Source organism: Anas acuta, chromosome 4, assembly GCF_963932015.1.
Source record: "Anas acuta chromosome 4, bAnaAcu1.1, whole genome shotgun sequence".
Lineage (NCBI taxonomy): Eukaryota > Metazoa > Chordata > Aves > Anseriformes > Anatidae > Anas > Anas acuta.
The window spans coordinates 47890972-47907968 of NC_088982.1; the positions used below are offsets into that span (position 1 = coordinate 47890972).

Below are 16997 nucleotides of genomic sequence, written 5' to 3' on the forward strand. Positions count from 1 at the left end.
TCAATAATGATTGATTTTAAGTACAATTGTAACTATTTAGCACATCACCAGCACAAGGTCCACCCAATAACCAGAAATTAGGAATGATAAAAATTGAATGCTATTAAGTTCAGAATAAAGTTTTCCATGAAAACAGTGGCACACACAAATCTTCATGGGTTATGTGAGACTCACATAACAGAGACTGGTAATGTGTAGATTATAATTTTATATGAAATATAAAAATGTATAAATATAAAATTATATATATATATACATTTAAATCACATAACGTCAACAAAGCTGTAGACCACACAGACAGACATAGGCAAGGTTAGACAAAGTGGTTTGTCTAACATCTTCATTGCTGACTTCGATGATGGGTCAAAATGTACCTTCAAAATACTTGCAGTTGGCATCAAATTCAGAGAATCAGGAAGCATGCTCCTGCAAGACTGCACACTTCTTTATAAGGAGGAGGACTGGGCTGAAAAACCATGGCAATCAATAGAGGCAAGTAAGAAGTCTTACACTTGGGACAGAGTAAGCCCATGCTTACAGTCAGTACAGGGACTGACCAGACATCAGCTTTGCAGAAAAAAGACTCAGGTAGACTTCAAGTTGAACACAAATAAAGAAATTTGGCAAATCCACGCCAGAACTAACCTGTATCTTTACTTTTCAGTAAAGAACTTCTTTACTGAAAGGGTTGTTAGGCACTGGAACAGCCTGTCCAGGGAGGTGGTGGAGTCACCATCCCTGGAAGTCTTCAAAAGACGTTTAGATGTAGAGCTTAGGGATATGGTTTAGTGGGGACTGTTAGTGTTAGGTTAGAGGTTGGACTCAATGATCTTGAGGTCTCTTCCAACCTAGAAATTCTGTGATTCTGTGTGCTGCAATTCTGTGGTCCCAGCTATGAAGTCTATGAGAAACCTGAATTACTAATAGCAGTGGTAAGGGTTGCTAAAGGCAAAGGCTAGTTCATGTAGACTAGCCAGATTTCTCAGAAGCTTTTAACAGTTACTCTCTAGTCTTCATGAAGTGTTTTGAAGAGACGGCTATGTTTTACAAACTCTGCCAGGGTGTCTTCATGTGCCAGTGTGAGTCTAGGAAGCACTCCTGTTAACATCATAGTAAAGACATGATGCTGACATTAAACTGTCCAAAGTGTTCAAGAGGCTTAGGTTCCCAACATGATACCGTTCCTTCTCTGGACAGCATTTTATTTGTTCAAAGTACAGCTTCAGTTTACAACTCAGAGTACTCAGAACCTGAGCAAATGGGAGTCCTAGTCTCAAAATTCATATATAATGTGAGGAACATGTAGTCATGTCCAGTTAAATTATTCAGTTAAATTGAGTGAACTATTAGTCTGATGCGCTATAGTAGTTAGAAACTTTGATGCAAAAGCAAAGACAATTGTGACAGTTAAAACCATGTTTGTTTACTCTTAGTTTTCTCTTTTTTTCTTACAGCAATTATCTGTCTTATTCCCTGAGCAACTTCCATCATCAACAGTAGAAGCCTTAACAGGCAAAAGATAGTTTTACGCTGTATTTCTGATTCATTCTCCATTCTCTCTATCAAATGGAGCAGGAACACCAAGGAGTATCTGCAATCATACAATTAAACTTTTCTTCATAATACAGTAACAAAGGTCAAATGAAGTTGACACAAAGTATTTTAATATCTTAATTAAAGGACTGGAATTATAAATTATATTAAAAAGATGATGATGAAAACTGCACCATGCAGAACTATTGACAGTTTATCTGGATTTAGATCTTTAGATAAGAGTGTACAAACCCTAAATCAATCTAAGGAACCACAGACCTCAGAGCTGCCATCTTTCTGCAGGTATCATTCACTATTCCTGCACTGGAGCCCACGATTATTTGGTGGCAGCCAAGAGAAAAGAGCTTTAAATTTCATGTTCTGAGGGAGTATTTTCTATTACAGACTCTTCTGCATCTTTTTGCTTAGCAAATTTCTTTCTCCTTCCATCCATCACTGCCTTAAACTGTCTTTATGTGTGCTTTGATTCTTCAGCTCCTCTTGCCATTAATGCTGTTATTTACTTACTTTTCAGTTACTGTGAATTAAATCAACTAAAATAAATAGCAGTCTCACCTGAATAACACATGATCTCAGGCAAATTTCTAATCAGAAGCTCAAAATGGATCCAGTGCTGACTATAAAGCTATCCACAATGCCTTGCTTAGTTAGAAGCAGCAGCCTTTCTGCTGCAGATTGCTGTGCATTAGACCATGCAAGCTACATGTTGCACTGTCCAGATCTCTAGTTTTGTCAGAAATAGTTTAAAGCTATGTTATTTTTTATCAACTTTGTATCCCACAGCACAAATATACAGAATTTCTGCTAATACATTGTTCAAGAGGCAATTTTTTTAACAGCTCCTTATTTCTATAGGATCTATTAAATCATTGGGAAGCAAAGGACATAGTTCCTCAAGCATTATGTTTTCTTTCCAGTACTCTGCAAAAACTTGGTTTGAATACACAAATTCTGTCATTATAGAAGTTCAGCTGAAGTGTTTGCTATGTTCACGCTATATAACCTTTTAAATCCTGACCGCACTATAGGTACTTGATTGGAAAGCAGTCTAGATCACACCTGCACATAAAACCATAAGCACCTACAAGAAATTCTTCATTATCATTTGAACATCCAGAGGTCAATATAATACCTCATGGTGCCTTTTAATATGAGCCATTTACCCAGGACCAAAACTGAAATTGTCTATCAGCAGTCTACACATGAAAACAAAATAGTCTTGGTTCTCAGTGAAAATGTGTGAGCAAACTTTTTGGTCAATATTGTGTATTCCAAAGTATCTTACAGTAAACATGATCACAGAGAATTGTTTTTTCAGATTAACAGTTGAAAACTTAACTTGAACCTCAAAACATTCATAAATCCAGACAACCTGCCTGTAATGCAGCCTTGATAAAGGACAGATAAAAAAAAATCGTAACACTGTATTATTCAAGGACAGAGAGAAACATTTCACAATGAGCTACACTTGTAAAAGTATATTGAAAACTACATATCTTGCTCTAAATTAATAAGAACAGAATTTTGGTAAGAGTGGCCAGCAGGAATAATATATAAATTAAAGGGTATACAAGTTCATCATTGATTATAACATTTTGTGCTTTCCTCTTAACAACAGATTTCAAAGGAATTGAAGTTGTACGTTAAATATAGATGTCTTAATCTAGATAATATAGAAGTGTTAATTCATTAAAGTAGTGATAATTGGTTTTGACCTTATTTATTGCAGAATATGGTGGTGAATTTGTCTAACCAAAGAAGGCAATTTACACAAAAATCAATTCCAACATGCTTGTTGTGTTTGCACATGACTAGTTCAAGCAAAAACATTTTATTTAAATGCTAAGAGTTAGCATAAATATTTTCAAGTAATTTTACTAGTATAGATCCAACTTTAATGCTCCTTATGTTCACTGCAAACACAGATGCTGAACATCAATACTGCATACTTGCAATTACCTCTAATGAAACATTTAAAATGCAACAGTTCAATCTACCAAGTATTTCTGGAACTAATCAATAATGAAATGGGAATTTTCAAGAGAGGAGTTGACAACCTTGGTAACTCACAGTTTTATGCATGAAGATTTCTGTTTATAAATATAATAATTTGCCAATTTTATTTACTGTGTAGTTCCATTTTACTCTGAAATTTCAAAGCTTATTTCCCAGAGTGGTGATAGAATTTCAAAGTATTCAAGATCTCTGGACTTACCCAGAGTTTTGTAATAGCTCAACTTTGTAAACAATTGTCTCTTTTTCCAGTTCTGTCAGGAGAATGACAGGACAATACCCTAAGATAGTAATTCAGGGTCAAATTACCTGAAATACAAAGGGGAGTTAAAAATTCTGAAGCTTAACAGTACTACTATATTTCCTCTGCAAGTAGAGGAGGGCCATGTAGCTGTTATTCAACAGTTCCCTGAAATCTGAGAAGCAGAGTTATGAAGCAACTCCTCACAGAAACCTATAATGTGGAAAAAGCACAGATGGGGGTAGTATGAAACAGATTCTGGAAAATCTATCAATCGACTGATGTGATTTACGTGTAAAGGGAAAATAAAAGAAACCAGAACTCAAGGTAGGCTATATTACCTGATTGTACAGAGGCCACTAACTTTGGTTATTACCTGAGTACACTTTTAATCCTGTTAAGAGTAATCATCCATGCAAAGGACACAATTTTGTGTTGAATACAGTGGCACATTCTGAGAACAAGAGGGACTCTGTATTTCTGCCTTGTCTTTGAGTATCTGCTATGTTTCCTCAAAATAAACAATATGCTACGCATATAAGATCAGCACAAAGCTTGAAGAACAATCTAAAGACAAACTGGATTCAGATAGGGTTCTTAGCTCTGCAGTCTTGCATACCACTCTACCTCCTTCTGACCTACCATTTCACAATGTGCATCAGATCTTGTAATGGGCTGAGAAGTTAATCTTCTTTTATTTCTCCATTGAAGAATTCTGTTTGCAGATCTTTCATAAAGAAAAATCATCTATGGAATTCCACCTGGATCTCCACTGGAAATCATGTTGAACATGATTCAGGAGAAGGGGTAATAAACTAAGTGAAAGTTTTCTAAGATAATGTTTTTGGAGAACATATAATCAGATAGTTTGGTATGAAAAAAAAATTTGCATAAACACCTTACTTATGATACCAGCGTGCCAAATTCAATATATCCAATTCAGTATTCAAAGTACTGAATGCAAGGAAAAAAACAGACCAACCTTGTTTACACAGAGATGGTCTCTAAACTAGTTATTATTGCTTAGTTAAGAGACCTTGAGAATTTAATTGGTAGTTCTATGAAAACACCTACTCAATTCTGACAATATGACAGTAAAAGGAATTATTATGCAAAGATTGGTACCCAAACAGAAAAATATTACTATACCCCCTGTACAAATCTATGCTGACTCTCTTTGCTTTTAGTTGTTTCCTCAGGGGGATAAAAGGGGTGGGGGGTGGAAGGGGAGTGTAATTAAAAATTGCACTAAAACATGAAACAAACAAAGAAAAAACACAGAGAAACTAGAATGATTAAAGGTGTGGGAAGCCTTCCATACAAGCAGCTATTAAATGTCTGAAATTTTTCAGAATGGAAAAGAGATGACTAAAAATATGTCAGGAGCTTCAAAAAATCAGTGTCTTCGAGACTGAGAATACAAAACAATTGAAGAAGTTCTTGTCACACAAGAACTAAACAAACTTAACAGAAAGTGTGCACAACAAGCAAACAAACAAAAAAAACATACTTATTCTAGCCAGAAGTGATTAAACTGTGAAAGTCTCTGAAACAGAATGTTGTAGATGCTAATTTCACATGGTTCCAAAATGCAATCAAATTTATGAATGAGGCATCCACTAAGAGATATTAATCAGTCTCCAAAACAAAAATCAGTAGAGATGAGAAAGTATATTAGAAGAATTTTACATGATTTTTCTTTTTTATCTTCCCTAAACAGACTAAGAGATACCGGATTAGACGGATCTTTGTTGTAACTCAGTTGTTGTTGTTATGGGTATGTTGTTACTTATGGATATTAACTCAGCACTTCATAAGCACAAACAAAACATTAATCTTTGTTTAGCATCAAATATTCCTTAAATAGAGTGTTCAGCAAGTTTTAAAACACTTTAACTATTCTCTTCAACAAATACATCTCCACCATATGTCTAGGTTGAGAAGAATTATTATTGTAAAGCAAAACAAATTTTTAGAAATGACACTTTCTCCAATCATTTATTCATGGAAGAGTGGCAACCAGATGAATTATTTGGATCCCTTCCATCTTATGCAATCATTTTCCCAATTCTTACATTAAATAACTACATAAAGAAGCCCCCTCCCTCCTAGTAGGCTTACACTGTTTTGCATCTTTTTATTACATCACATGTAATACTGCGATATGTATACCTCTGCTTGTAGCTTCACAGCCTTTGAACGGTGCCTTTTTTTTCCACTATGGCCAAAATTGCAATTCACATATAAATCACTCACTAACCAAATCCTAAACATAGGTTTTGATCATTTAAAAGAATGATCTGTTTAGAAAACTGCTTTTAGAATCTACTGACTTAACTGACAGTAAACTGGGGATACAATACAGCCACAGGCATATTTCGTTAGTCTGTTTCCTTACTTGCTTTGTTAAAAAACAAGTTTACCTTTCTTCTCCCCAGCCCCTCCCCCACCCGTTTTTTATCCCAAGTGTCTCAAATACATTTGGATAATTGCACACACATTTTAAGCCCGTATATGAAACATAACAGCCATACAACTAAGTAAGGACTCGAGCAAGCACAGGCAGCAGAGTTAATGGGATATACAATTTCATCAAATATACACAGCCTTCATGTACCTAAATGCTCCTACTGAATTTTTCTTGCATGTACCTCTATAATGAATATATAAATAATCATTATATGAAATTATGAGATGTTTGTTTCTGAGCAGTTTCAAAGCCAGAAATGTTGAGGAGCAAGAAACATCACACGTTAGAATACAATTATCTGAGGCTATAAAACCAGCTTAGACAGACTTGATGATTCTTCCCCCACCACACTCTGCCATACCATGGCCTATATTAATATGGAGTTACACAGTTTAAATTCTGGGGTGCCATGTTCCTTAACTCTATACACACCAAAACACTATTTGCCAGACCTCTTTTATCCAAACACCTTGTAAATGTACTAAAATAACTGACATTAGCTAACATGTGTACTAGCAACAGTTCAAAGTAGACTACTAAGACTCTTAAAAATCAGAAAAATTAGATAGTAAACTTTAAATATTTATTGAAACATTTATTCTAAGATATTAATCTAAAACACTTTTTAAATTTCAAATATAAAATATTGCCAATATACATAATGAGAATTAATTGTATCCACATTTTATTTGAAGTTTTCTATAACATATTTAAATTCAAATATCCCATTCACTGTTTATTTCAGCTGGCCACAAAGCGTGTCTTACTGCGTTGAAGAGTGTCTTACTGCAGCAGTAAACTGCATAACAACGTATGACAATACACTATGGAAGCATAACTTTAAAGAGAAAAAAAAACAATACTCTAAAGCCATGGAAGAATACTATAGTAAAACTTCAAATTGTGCTATTATGTTTCAGAAATGAAGTTAGTAATGACATTTCCGGAAACATGAACACTTTTTCAGAACCTAATTCTGTATGAAAAATGGAATGAACTCAGATAGTTTCTTCTCCAATATATATCTTTGCAATGGAGATATTTTTTTCAGCTATGTTGTCCTTATTGTATGTAATGGATATTTGAGGGCATTCAATCAAAAAAAAAACTTTCTCAATATACTGTAATGCACTTTTCTATAACACTAACATCAACAGCCAAGCTCACAAGCTTTGCAAAACTGGATATTTCTTTTTATTAACCCCATTTACAGGATTTCCAATGTACTTTCATACAATCTAGGTGCAAAACTATGCATTCAGATTCCTTTTTATTGCGTAAATGTCAGATATGCTTAAGAAATCCAAATATCCCAGGGATTACTAAAACACTTTTACAATCATCTTCTGACTGTAATAACTTCTTTATTTACCCATATGCGTGAATAGAACCAAAGAAAATCAGCAGAGTATATAAATTATAAAAAACAAACAATGAAACAAAAACCTCAAGAGTCTCTTCTCAGGAAAGTTGTTCCTTTGGACTCCATAATAGCCCAGGAAGTAAAAAGCGAGAACACCTACCAAATTTGGAGATAAAGTTACTTCATAATAATTTCCTAAAGTGGGCACTAGTGCTTGCTACTTAAGAACAACCAGCAAACTCAGCCTTGCACAGAGCATAAAACGACACAACACAAAGCATCTCAAAAAGTCCTCCAAAGAAATAAATCGATGAATTTTTGTTTAAATATATATTTATTATTGATCAATTATTTACAGCCAGCTACTCTAGGTTGAAACTGGTGACAAATTTTAAATATGAAATCCAGATAAGGAGATAATTTCCTGAGTGCAAAGAAAACAAGAAATGCTAAAGAGGCTTTCTTAATAAATAATGTTTTATGAGCCTATTAATATTCATAATAGTTCCAGAAGTGTAATTTTGCTTTGAAGTAGATACTTAATGTTCTTGCTAGTGATAATCTGGTGATCACCTCCTTTAATAAAGTGATTACCCCTTGTGGGTAAAACCCTGGAAGCATTTTCTCTCCTCCATCTCCTGGCCCCTGTTTTGGAGAAAAAAATGCTTCCTTTAATAAATATTAATAAAGGTGACTATGATTATAAAGTATTATTTTAAATGTGTCTTGTAATGTTTCTTGCAATATCTAAAGGTATTTGTGGATGTTGGATCAGCCAGATCCTAACAGGGACAAGATCCCTTACAGGGACACTGCCTTGCAAAGATGAAAATATTCTCTCTGAATTAGAAACATAAAGACAATAGCTGCAGCAATACTGAAACTCAACACAAACAGCTATTTACAGCTAGATTTACAAAAGTACATATCATTTATTTAGTATTGTGATGTCATGAATAACTGTATTAGTATTCTGTTTCTATGCAACTCAGTTCATGAAATAACAGCTTATTCACACTACAATGGGACTAATTCATTTTAATACATCTTACCTGTTTCTTATGTCACCTAGGTCAGTACAAACATTCTGCAGCTTGAGAGAAACACTAGTATGGCTACAGAAAATGATGAATACCACACTTTATCAAAACTTCAGGAGAAACATGTACAGTATCTGATTTGGCAGTACACTGATAAAATCTTTCATTTTTTTCCTTATCCAGAAAAAAGCAGAAATCAGGCAAAATTTTAAAAGAATAAAAATTTTTAGCTGTGCTATACTATTAATTGTTATCAAATGTTTAGAATGCATATTATAAAGAAGGTACATTAAAAAACATTTGTTCATTTCCTACTTTGATACAGAATTTAAGGGGCAAAAATGTACCAACAACTCAGTAATTCCCAGAGGACTTCTACATTGTCAAATAGCAACATTTAAGGGAAAATATAATAATAAATAAAAGTAAACAAACAAATAAACACACTTCAGCAGTTGTGAAGAGAATTGTAGAAACTATGATGGGCAAAAAGAGACCCTTGCAATAAATAAATTTCTAATATCAACTTTATCATAAATGTTTCTGCTTATAAAATCCTGTGGATTGATAGTACCATATAAAACTATTATAGTTTACAGAGATACAGTATCTGTAAAACATGACAGTTTTGGTAAGGCTGCATCAAACGAATGTGCAACACAGGTTGTGTGTTGTGTATATGTTGGAAGAAACTTAGAGAGAGAAGTAACACTGCACCATAGTATATGACTTTGAGGCAAATCACAAGGCGCACTTGAGATGGGGGCTCTAAAGAGTTCCATCCCCACAGCTAGGTCCACCATCAGCAGTGGTTCAAAGCACCCATTCTCAAGGCACCTCAAACCTTTCAATAAGGCTCATCAAGCTCTGGATCTTAACATGTATAAGCAGAGTAGGCGCATATGAAAGTGACTTAGAAATATAAATTAATTAGAAATAATAATCTTGCATACTTATAAAGAATCATTTGGGGGTGATGAAATGTGTTTTTAAATGGAATTACAGCTCTTCATTTCCATAAAAACTTTGATTAAAGAATTCAAAAAAAAAAAAAAAAAAGGAAAAGGTCTGTTCCACTCAGAGTGAGCTTTTTCTTTTCTTTCTTTTTTTTTTTTTTTTTAAGCTCCCTCCCCCTGCAACAGTTTTACTGAAGAAGCACATTGCACATCAAAATGAACTGATTATAACTTAATGGCACATGAAAAGTTTCACGCACACAGTACTTCACACCTTGAAACAGTATTTAATGCCTTAAAAATGTACTTGTTTGAAATTATCAGCTTTAATTCTGCCCACTCAATATAAGAGGTGGTATTCTTTTCCAGTTGACAATCTCTAGACTGAAAACACATATAGAACAGCTAGGAATTTAAAAGATAGATTATGTTGAGCAGAAAAATACTGCCACTAAGTCCAATATCTTCTACTCAGTGTGATGCTAACTGGTATTTTCAGAGGTTAGTGCTGAAATATAATACTCTCTGGAACAATCTGATACACACTACTTGTTGCTGAACATGAATTAATGATAGCGGGAGACAGAATAATACCTCTTCCTTCCTCAGAAGCTCTTTATTCCACTATTTGTTAACGTGCTTTACTACTGAAGAGTCATCATAGTTGCAAAGTTCTGTCTCAAGTTTCATATTACATACAATATTTGGAACCTCATACTGAAATCATTCGAAGTATAAATCCAATAGGCATTTTTTGAATCAGGATCTGTGGGCTTGAGGATAACTTACAGAAGCCAATGGGAAGACTCATTTATTTCAATGAATAACTCAGTATAGATTTTGTATTTAGATTTGGGGAGGCGGGGAGGGGTTAATTGTGGTCTATTTTTCTTTGGAAAGAGATACGCATTTCAAAAAAGGATTTTAGAATGTTTGTCTGTAATAACTGCAGTTGACAAATTGAACTAGAAGTGAAAGCAGTAGTGTCTTAGAGGCATTTTGCAGGAGAATCTGTCTGATAACAACTAAGTGTTAACTAATCATAACAAGCCCTTTCTTTGTGGTGACTCTTTGCTTCTTGCCCTTCCACATGACTGAAGATGCAACATAGCCCCAGATTTGACAATCATATTAGGCACTGGTCTCACATTTTCTCCTAAAAGCTAGGATGAGAAGCTTTTCATCCCTCATCATCTTCTGTAATAGCAGTTGTTACTGTAGGTTTACATACAGCTTTACACACATCTTAGTATTAAGGTATGCTTGAAACCTCAATCTGGTATCTGTGACCTGAACAGCACTGCTAAGTTACTTTTAAATATACAGAGCAACAGCATGCACAGTAGCAGTACACATCGTTCTGAACCACAGCTGCACAACAGATAAGAAAATGGTTGATCATGTTGAGTGGTACCTCAACCTGTACTTTCAAGATGAGGTAGCACATGTAGTTCCTATGAAACTGTAAAGCACCTCTAATATAACTTAATAATTAAAGTAGGTCATATTTTGTTTGTTTGTTTGTTTGTTTTACATCCAGTAGTTATAAGTCCTCAGTATTTATTTTCATGGCCCCTTTTTTAAGCATAAGATAACATCAAAATAGTTCTACATTAACAATAGAAAAATATTCTGAAGAACAGTTTTCTTCAATTTATGCAGGACATGAATTGTTGGAGCATTTAGTTCTATTATTTACCATAAACTTGGTATTTGCATTTGTTGTATTCAATCAGTCCTATTCATAAGTATCTAAATTACCATCATTCTTGCTATTGTGAACACAAAGAGAAGTGCCTACATATATATCTGCATCTGCTGAGTGATCAAGCAGAATAATTTTTTACTATTTACTTGCTTCTGGTATTCCTCAAGATTTTGCAAGCCACCATGAGGGCCACCCAAAGTACCTGCTTTGAAATTTCATTTTAGAAGGTACTTTATTTCTAAAAACAAAATATATAGAAATATAATATATTTCTATATATTTTTTAATATATAAAAGAAAAGTATATAAGATGATTTATTTTAGAAAAGAGTACTAGAAGACGAACAAAGACTGTATTTACAGCAAACACAGTATTACCTTGATACCATAGACTATATTACATAAAGTAAGAAAATCCTTGAAGAACTAATGATGTGCATTGGTTGAGATGGTAAATTTATGGAAGAAAAAGCTTTCAAGAATCTGTATTCCATACTTCTACCTTTTGTTTGTCTTTATCATCTTATGCTTTCAGCCACCCTTTATGACAAAGTTAAATACACTCTTCCCTGTCTAAAAACACGCTCTCTTATAGAAAATCCTTTAGCTTAGGGCTGGATGGGGAAAGAAAACAAACAAGCCAATCAAAACACTAAGATGGAGCCAAATCACTGTTGGGATAGATTTTTGTATGATGTGACTAGGGTAGTGGAGGACTGACCCATATGCTCAGACCAATTTCTTCAGTCACATGTTTATAAGACCTAGCTAGGTCTAAACTTTCCATTTTATCTTAGAAAAAAAAAAAAAAATCCTTTCTACAGGTACTATTGATCTAGTGGAACTGTTATCACATCTGTTAAGCAGATATCTAGTAGATATCTGCCATAGCACCAAAAACAAACTCATGATATATGTGAAAACAGCCAAAACCACGAAAGCCATATCACAGTCTTGCTAGTACATTAAAACCTACACAAGCCAGTAAGCGTCTTCATATTCCCATAGCATTTTGCAAACGGAGACTTGGTGCAAATCCCCAAAGCAAGCCTTTCTCTTTGTTGTTACTGCCTTAGCATCTGACCTTTCAAGGGAAAAATTTTCATATCAGTGCTTACAGCTTTTTGCATCAGGTAGTCCTGTTCATTTTGAGCTCATTTTGTTAGATAAAATGTAATGGTCAATAGTAATTCACAGAATATATGCTAGTATGTATACATACACATAAATATACATTTATGTTAATGTGTTAATGATTACATATGCAGTCAATGATTAATCTTTGCCCTTAAGGTGGCTTATTTTCTACCAGAACAGGAAAAAATAAAATAAAAAATAGTTTCTGTTGTCTGTGGGGAACTCTTACTAAAGAAGTACAATTTACAATCATTTTTGATTCTCATTTTACAGTCTTCAGATGACAGTCAAAATTCTATTTAAGTGAGACAATTAAAAAAATAATCCTACCTGCAAATGCTAATGAGACAGCACGATAATTAATCCCACTGATAGGCATTCATATTTAAATAAAATGTTATTGCCTAATCCTTTCAAAAAGAAACAACTTCAACGGAGCAGGTTGTTCACAGCATTGTGACAATAGCTTTTAATCCTACCCATGTTCAAAATCCTATCCAAGTGTTTTAAATGTCACTTAAAATCACAGCTAGAAACACACATGGTATGCTTGATTATTACTATCCCCTTTTCAGGCTCAAGTTGATGACTCAAATATCCCTATCCCTCTCAACCCTCTTCCAGCTTTCTGGATTTCTTGAAATATTCTTTTGTGTATCCTACTCCTGTACTTGGTAGGGGAGGTCAATTAAATCTTACATTTAGAAAATAAGAGCTGTTTAATCTTCACCCCATTAAAATATATACCTTAAGAGTATATGTTGATGCCTATGATATGTTTTATGTTTTAGTTGCTTTAGGTACAGACAGGCTCCCAAAGCATCCTTGGGAAATTACCAAAAACTGTGGGGCTGTGACCAATACCATGCCTCCTCCTCTATGACCTAGTATTTCTATGCTCATTTAACTCTGTCTTAACAAGCAAGACATTAGAACTCTTTCCCTTTTCTTCTCTTTCTTTCACTCCCTTTTCATGCTTACAAGCAACTCATTAAAGTTATATATAAAAGAAGGGGGAAATATATATATATATATATATATATATATATATATATACATATATATAAAAAGAAAGGGGAAAACAACAAAAAACAACCGAATTCCACACAGCAGTTTTGATCTAGATCCATTTCACCAGTATTACACTTTTTTTTTTTTCCTTCAGAGTAAACAAATCTCAATAACTTATTGTCCATCGTAGACAACCTTTAGTGAGGATGATAAGAGTTAACAGTTTTCAGACCCACCACACTACTGCTAATATTTAAAGAGGCATTATCCACTGGGAGTATCAGGTACCACTGAAGTTAGGGTCTAAATGTAGATTTAAAAGGTGAAGACAGTAAAATTAAAAACTAGAGAGAAATACGCTATCAGCTCAAGGGAAAGGACTGTGTAAGAGGTAAAAAAAAAAATTAACAATTCAATCATTTTCTATTCTGAAAAAAAAAAAACAACAACCACAACAGTTTTTGTTTGGAATAAATCTTTTCAACATTCCTAAGCTGTTTTATTAAAGAAAATGGACATGTTTAATTCTTACGTTTGATTTTTAACTGAGGAGGTGCTTTAATGGTGGAAGATGTGATGCGAGTGCTTCTTACCTATCCTTCCTTAAATGGATCTATTTCCCACAGATAGTAATTCTCTGTATTCTGATAGAGGCTTGCCATTGCTAGTGACATAACAGCAACCACACCTATGGACTGGAGCTGTCACGGTCACTTTGTGTTTGGCTTGGCTTGTGTGTAGTGCTTGGGTTCAGCTTGACCAGATAGCTATCATTTAATTTGTTTTAATTTTGTTTCACTTTGTATGCTTTTACAGCAATATGTAATTTTTGTTAATACTTTTGATGTAGATTGGAAGGACTAAAATCAAACTCTCTCAAGACCAAATGCAGTAGAACTAGAGCTAATTTTTTACCTTTATTGAAAGAGTATTTGTTGTGCCATAATTACAGATACTAATGGTATTCCACATTCCTTTGGCTACTGGGCACACAATGAACTGGAAACTTTTTGAGGTTTAATTTTCAAACTATGTTATGCATACATGGACAATCTGTTAAAAGGCCTTATATAGAGAAATGAATGTTGGACTACAAATCATCTTAATTCTCTCTGCTACGCACTATCACATTGACCCATACTCCAGTGGCTTCGTTAAGGTGTCCATATGTACTGTATTGATTTGTCTCAGTCAAAGTGGCAAAGAACAAGCACCCGGCAAAACTACACCACAAATCTGTACCTCTCTGGAAGTCCTGTGAAGACTGAGAGCACCGAATTGAAGTAGTGCATTTGTTGCTGGGTTCATCAGAAATGGTTTTATCATCAGTTATAAAGAAAGGGTACAGGGATGTGTTCTACCTTTTTCAGTGCTACAGCAATGTCCTGACTGCACTAGTTTTTACTTGTGCACAACACAGATTTTTCAATGCATGTTGGCATTGAGAAAGATTATCTACGAATTCTCCATTACCAAAATACCTCAGAAATCAGGACACTAATGGATCTCTTATTGATTTCTGCTAAGGAGTTCTCTACAGTATCATGACTGCTAAATTATACCCATTGTTTAAGTACAGCCTCTTGATGTATCAAAATCTAAAAATAAAAAAATACCATTTTAGAAAGATAAAGCAAGAAATAGAAAAAACTGAAAGAAGAATAGACTAATCTTTGTACTTACGAAAAGCTCTATAGAATTCTTCCAGACCTAGGTGCTTGTCACTATTATAATCATCGTATTTCAGCAAATCGAACAGAGAGCAGTCAGACAGATCCTTGCCAAGCTCATCCCGTTTTATTACCTGACAAGAAAATTATAACCATGAAATTACATTTGAGCTCTTAGAGTTCTCTGGTATAATTAATTGTTTCTAATAATCATTTAATAGATCATTTTAAGGTTGCTGTGGGGCAATGAACTGCAACTGTGTAAAGTCAGGGATGTCCAGATACTTTGTAATTATTTATTGCTGTTTTAAAAGTTAATACCTTTAGGACAGACTCACTGAGATTAACCAAAAGTTTTTAGAATGCGTAGAGAACATATATAACGTGGCTAGACAGAAACACTATAAAGACACTCTGAATGATAAAGATGATTTTACTTGAGACGTATATGAATGCTGATTAAGGAACGTTCAAATGTCCATGAGAGAGTAATTTCGCAAGTATACACGGCACAATGTCTTTTTTCTTCTGAGTAATTCCTAACCACAAAAAACAATTAAGACATTTTCAAAATTAACTAAAATAAACTCTGATTACCCTACTAATTGTATCAGATTCTTAGAGGCTTTTGAGAAGCCTATTATCTTCTCAAGGACCTGTTATAGAAGTAGTTGACCTGAAAAGACCCCTGTTTCTCTATGGGGGCACATCCACTTTGTAAACAGATCATAATTAACAGCTACTAGAGTTTAACTCAAATGAACTTCACCCAGAGAAATGTTCTTTAAGTGATGCACCAATTAGATTTTAAGTCTGCATATGCTGTAGATGTCTACCTGGGCTACATCAAAAGAATTCTGAAGATTTATTTATTATCTTAAATATTTAGAATTTTAATATTACATGGTGTATATATAAAAAAAACATTTTCACATAACTGAAAGAACCAAATCTAATGCAGCTCATCCTAATGGCTGCACAGTTTCAAGTTTCATACCAGACATGGAAAAATGAAAGTGAATATGGTTCATTCATTTATAAAATAATTACTCCTCCAGCCCTCTATATGTCTCCCCCAGAAACCTGCAAAACCATTATATTTGTATTATTATATGATAGCTTCTGAAAAGCAAGGAATACAGAGGCTTTTATGTTTCAGTTGCTCTGCAAAGGATTCAGCAGGAAGAGAAAGGAATAGATTCAGTTATTATTCATGTAAATAGAAAATTTCTAAACATGAAAGAGAACAAAAGGAGAATCACAGTGAAAAAAGGACACAAACATTAATTTAAAAGCATTATAAAATACAATAACCTTGCTAGCACATTAGAAAGCATGAAAACCATTCTTACAGATAAGAAAAATTGCCATGAAAACACCTTTAGTTATTATTAATGAAAGATGCATACTATGCTACCTGAACATTGGCACTAGCTACTTTTCTCATCCTTTAACAGCCTGGTTATTAGGTTTACATCAAACTGAATTAAAAAAGAAATGAAATTGTGTAGATCTTACAGCTGCTACATAAAGGACAAAATGGGAAAAATTAATAACTAAGTCCGTTGTTACTTTTTATTTTTTTTCCAAACAAGCAGTACTAAAGATACAGCAGTGTGTGTTGAGAACTTCACTGTGAAAAGTCTTTGAGCTTTCAAGCCACAGAATGTGCAAAAATCACAGCTGGTTCATGAAAACAGAACATTTCTGGTCAGAAGCACCGTGTCTTTACTTTTTTTTTCCTCCTATAAAAGCTAGTCTGAAGTTGTTAAAAACATGTATTCCCATTAGATTCGGTTGGGATTAAACCTTACACCTAAGGTGGGATAATAAA

The 16997-nt window shown here is 34.0% G+C and overlaps 1 protein-coding gene across 11 annotated transcripts in view; it reads right to left on the reverse strand.

The window, feature by feature from the left end:
* FSTL5 (follistatin like 5) overlaps positions 1–16997 on the reverse strand; it is a 402914-nt gene that overhangs the window by 96772 nt on the left and 289145 nt on the right. For all 11 annotated transcript variants that reach the window (XM_068681113.1, XM_068681111.1, XM_068681110.1 and 8 more), the window contains one exon: positions 15177–15297. In XM_068681113.1, the coding sequence (XP_068537214.1) occupies positions 15177–15297 (121 nt within the window). The remainder of the gene's footprint in view (positions 1–15176; positions 15298–16997) is intronic.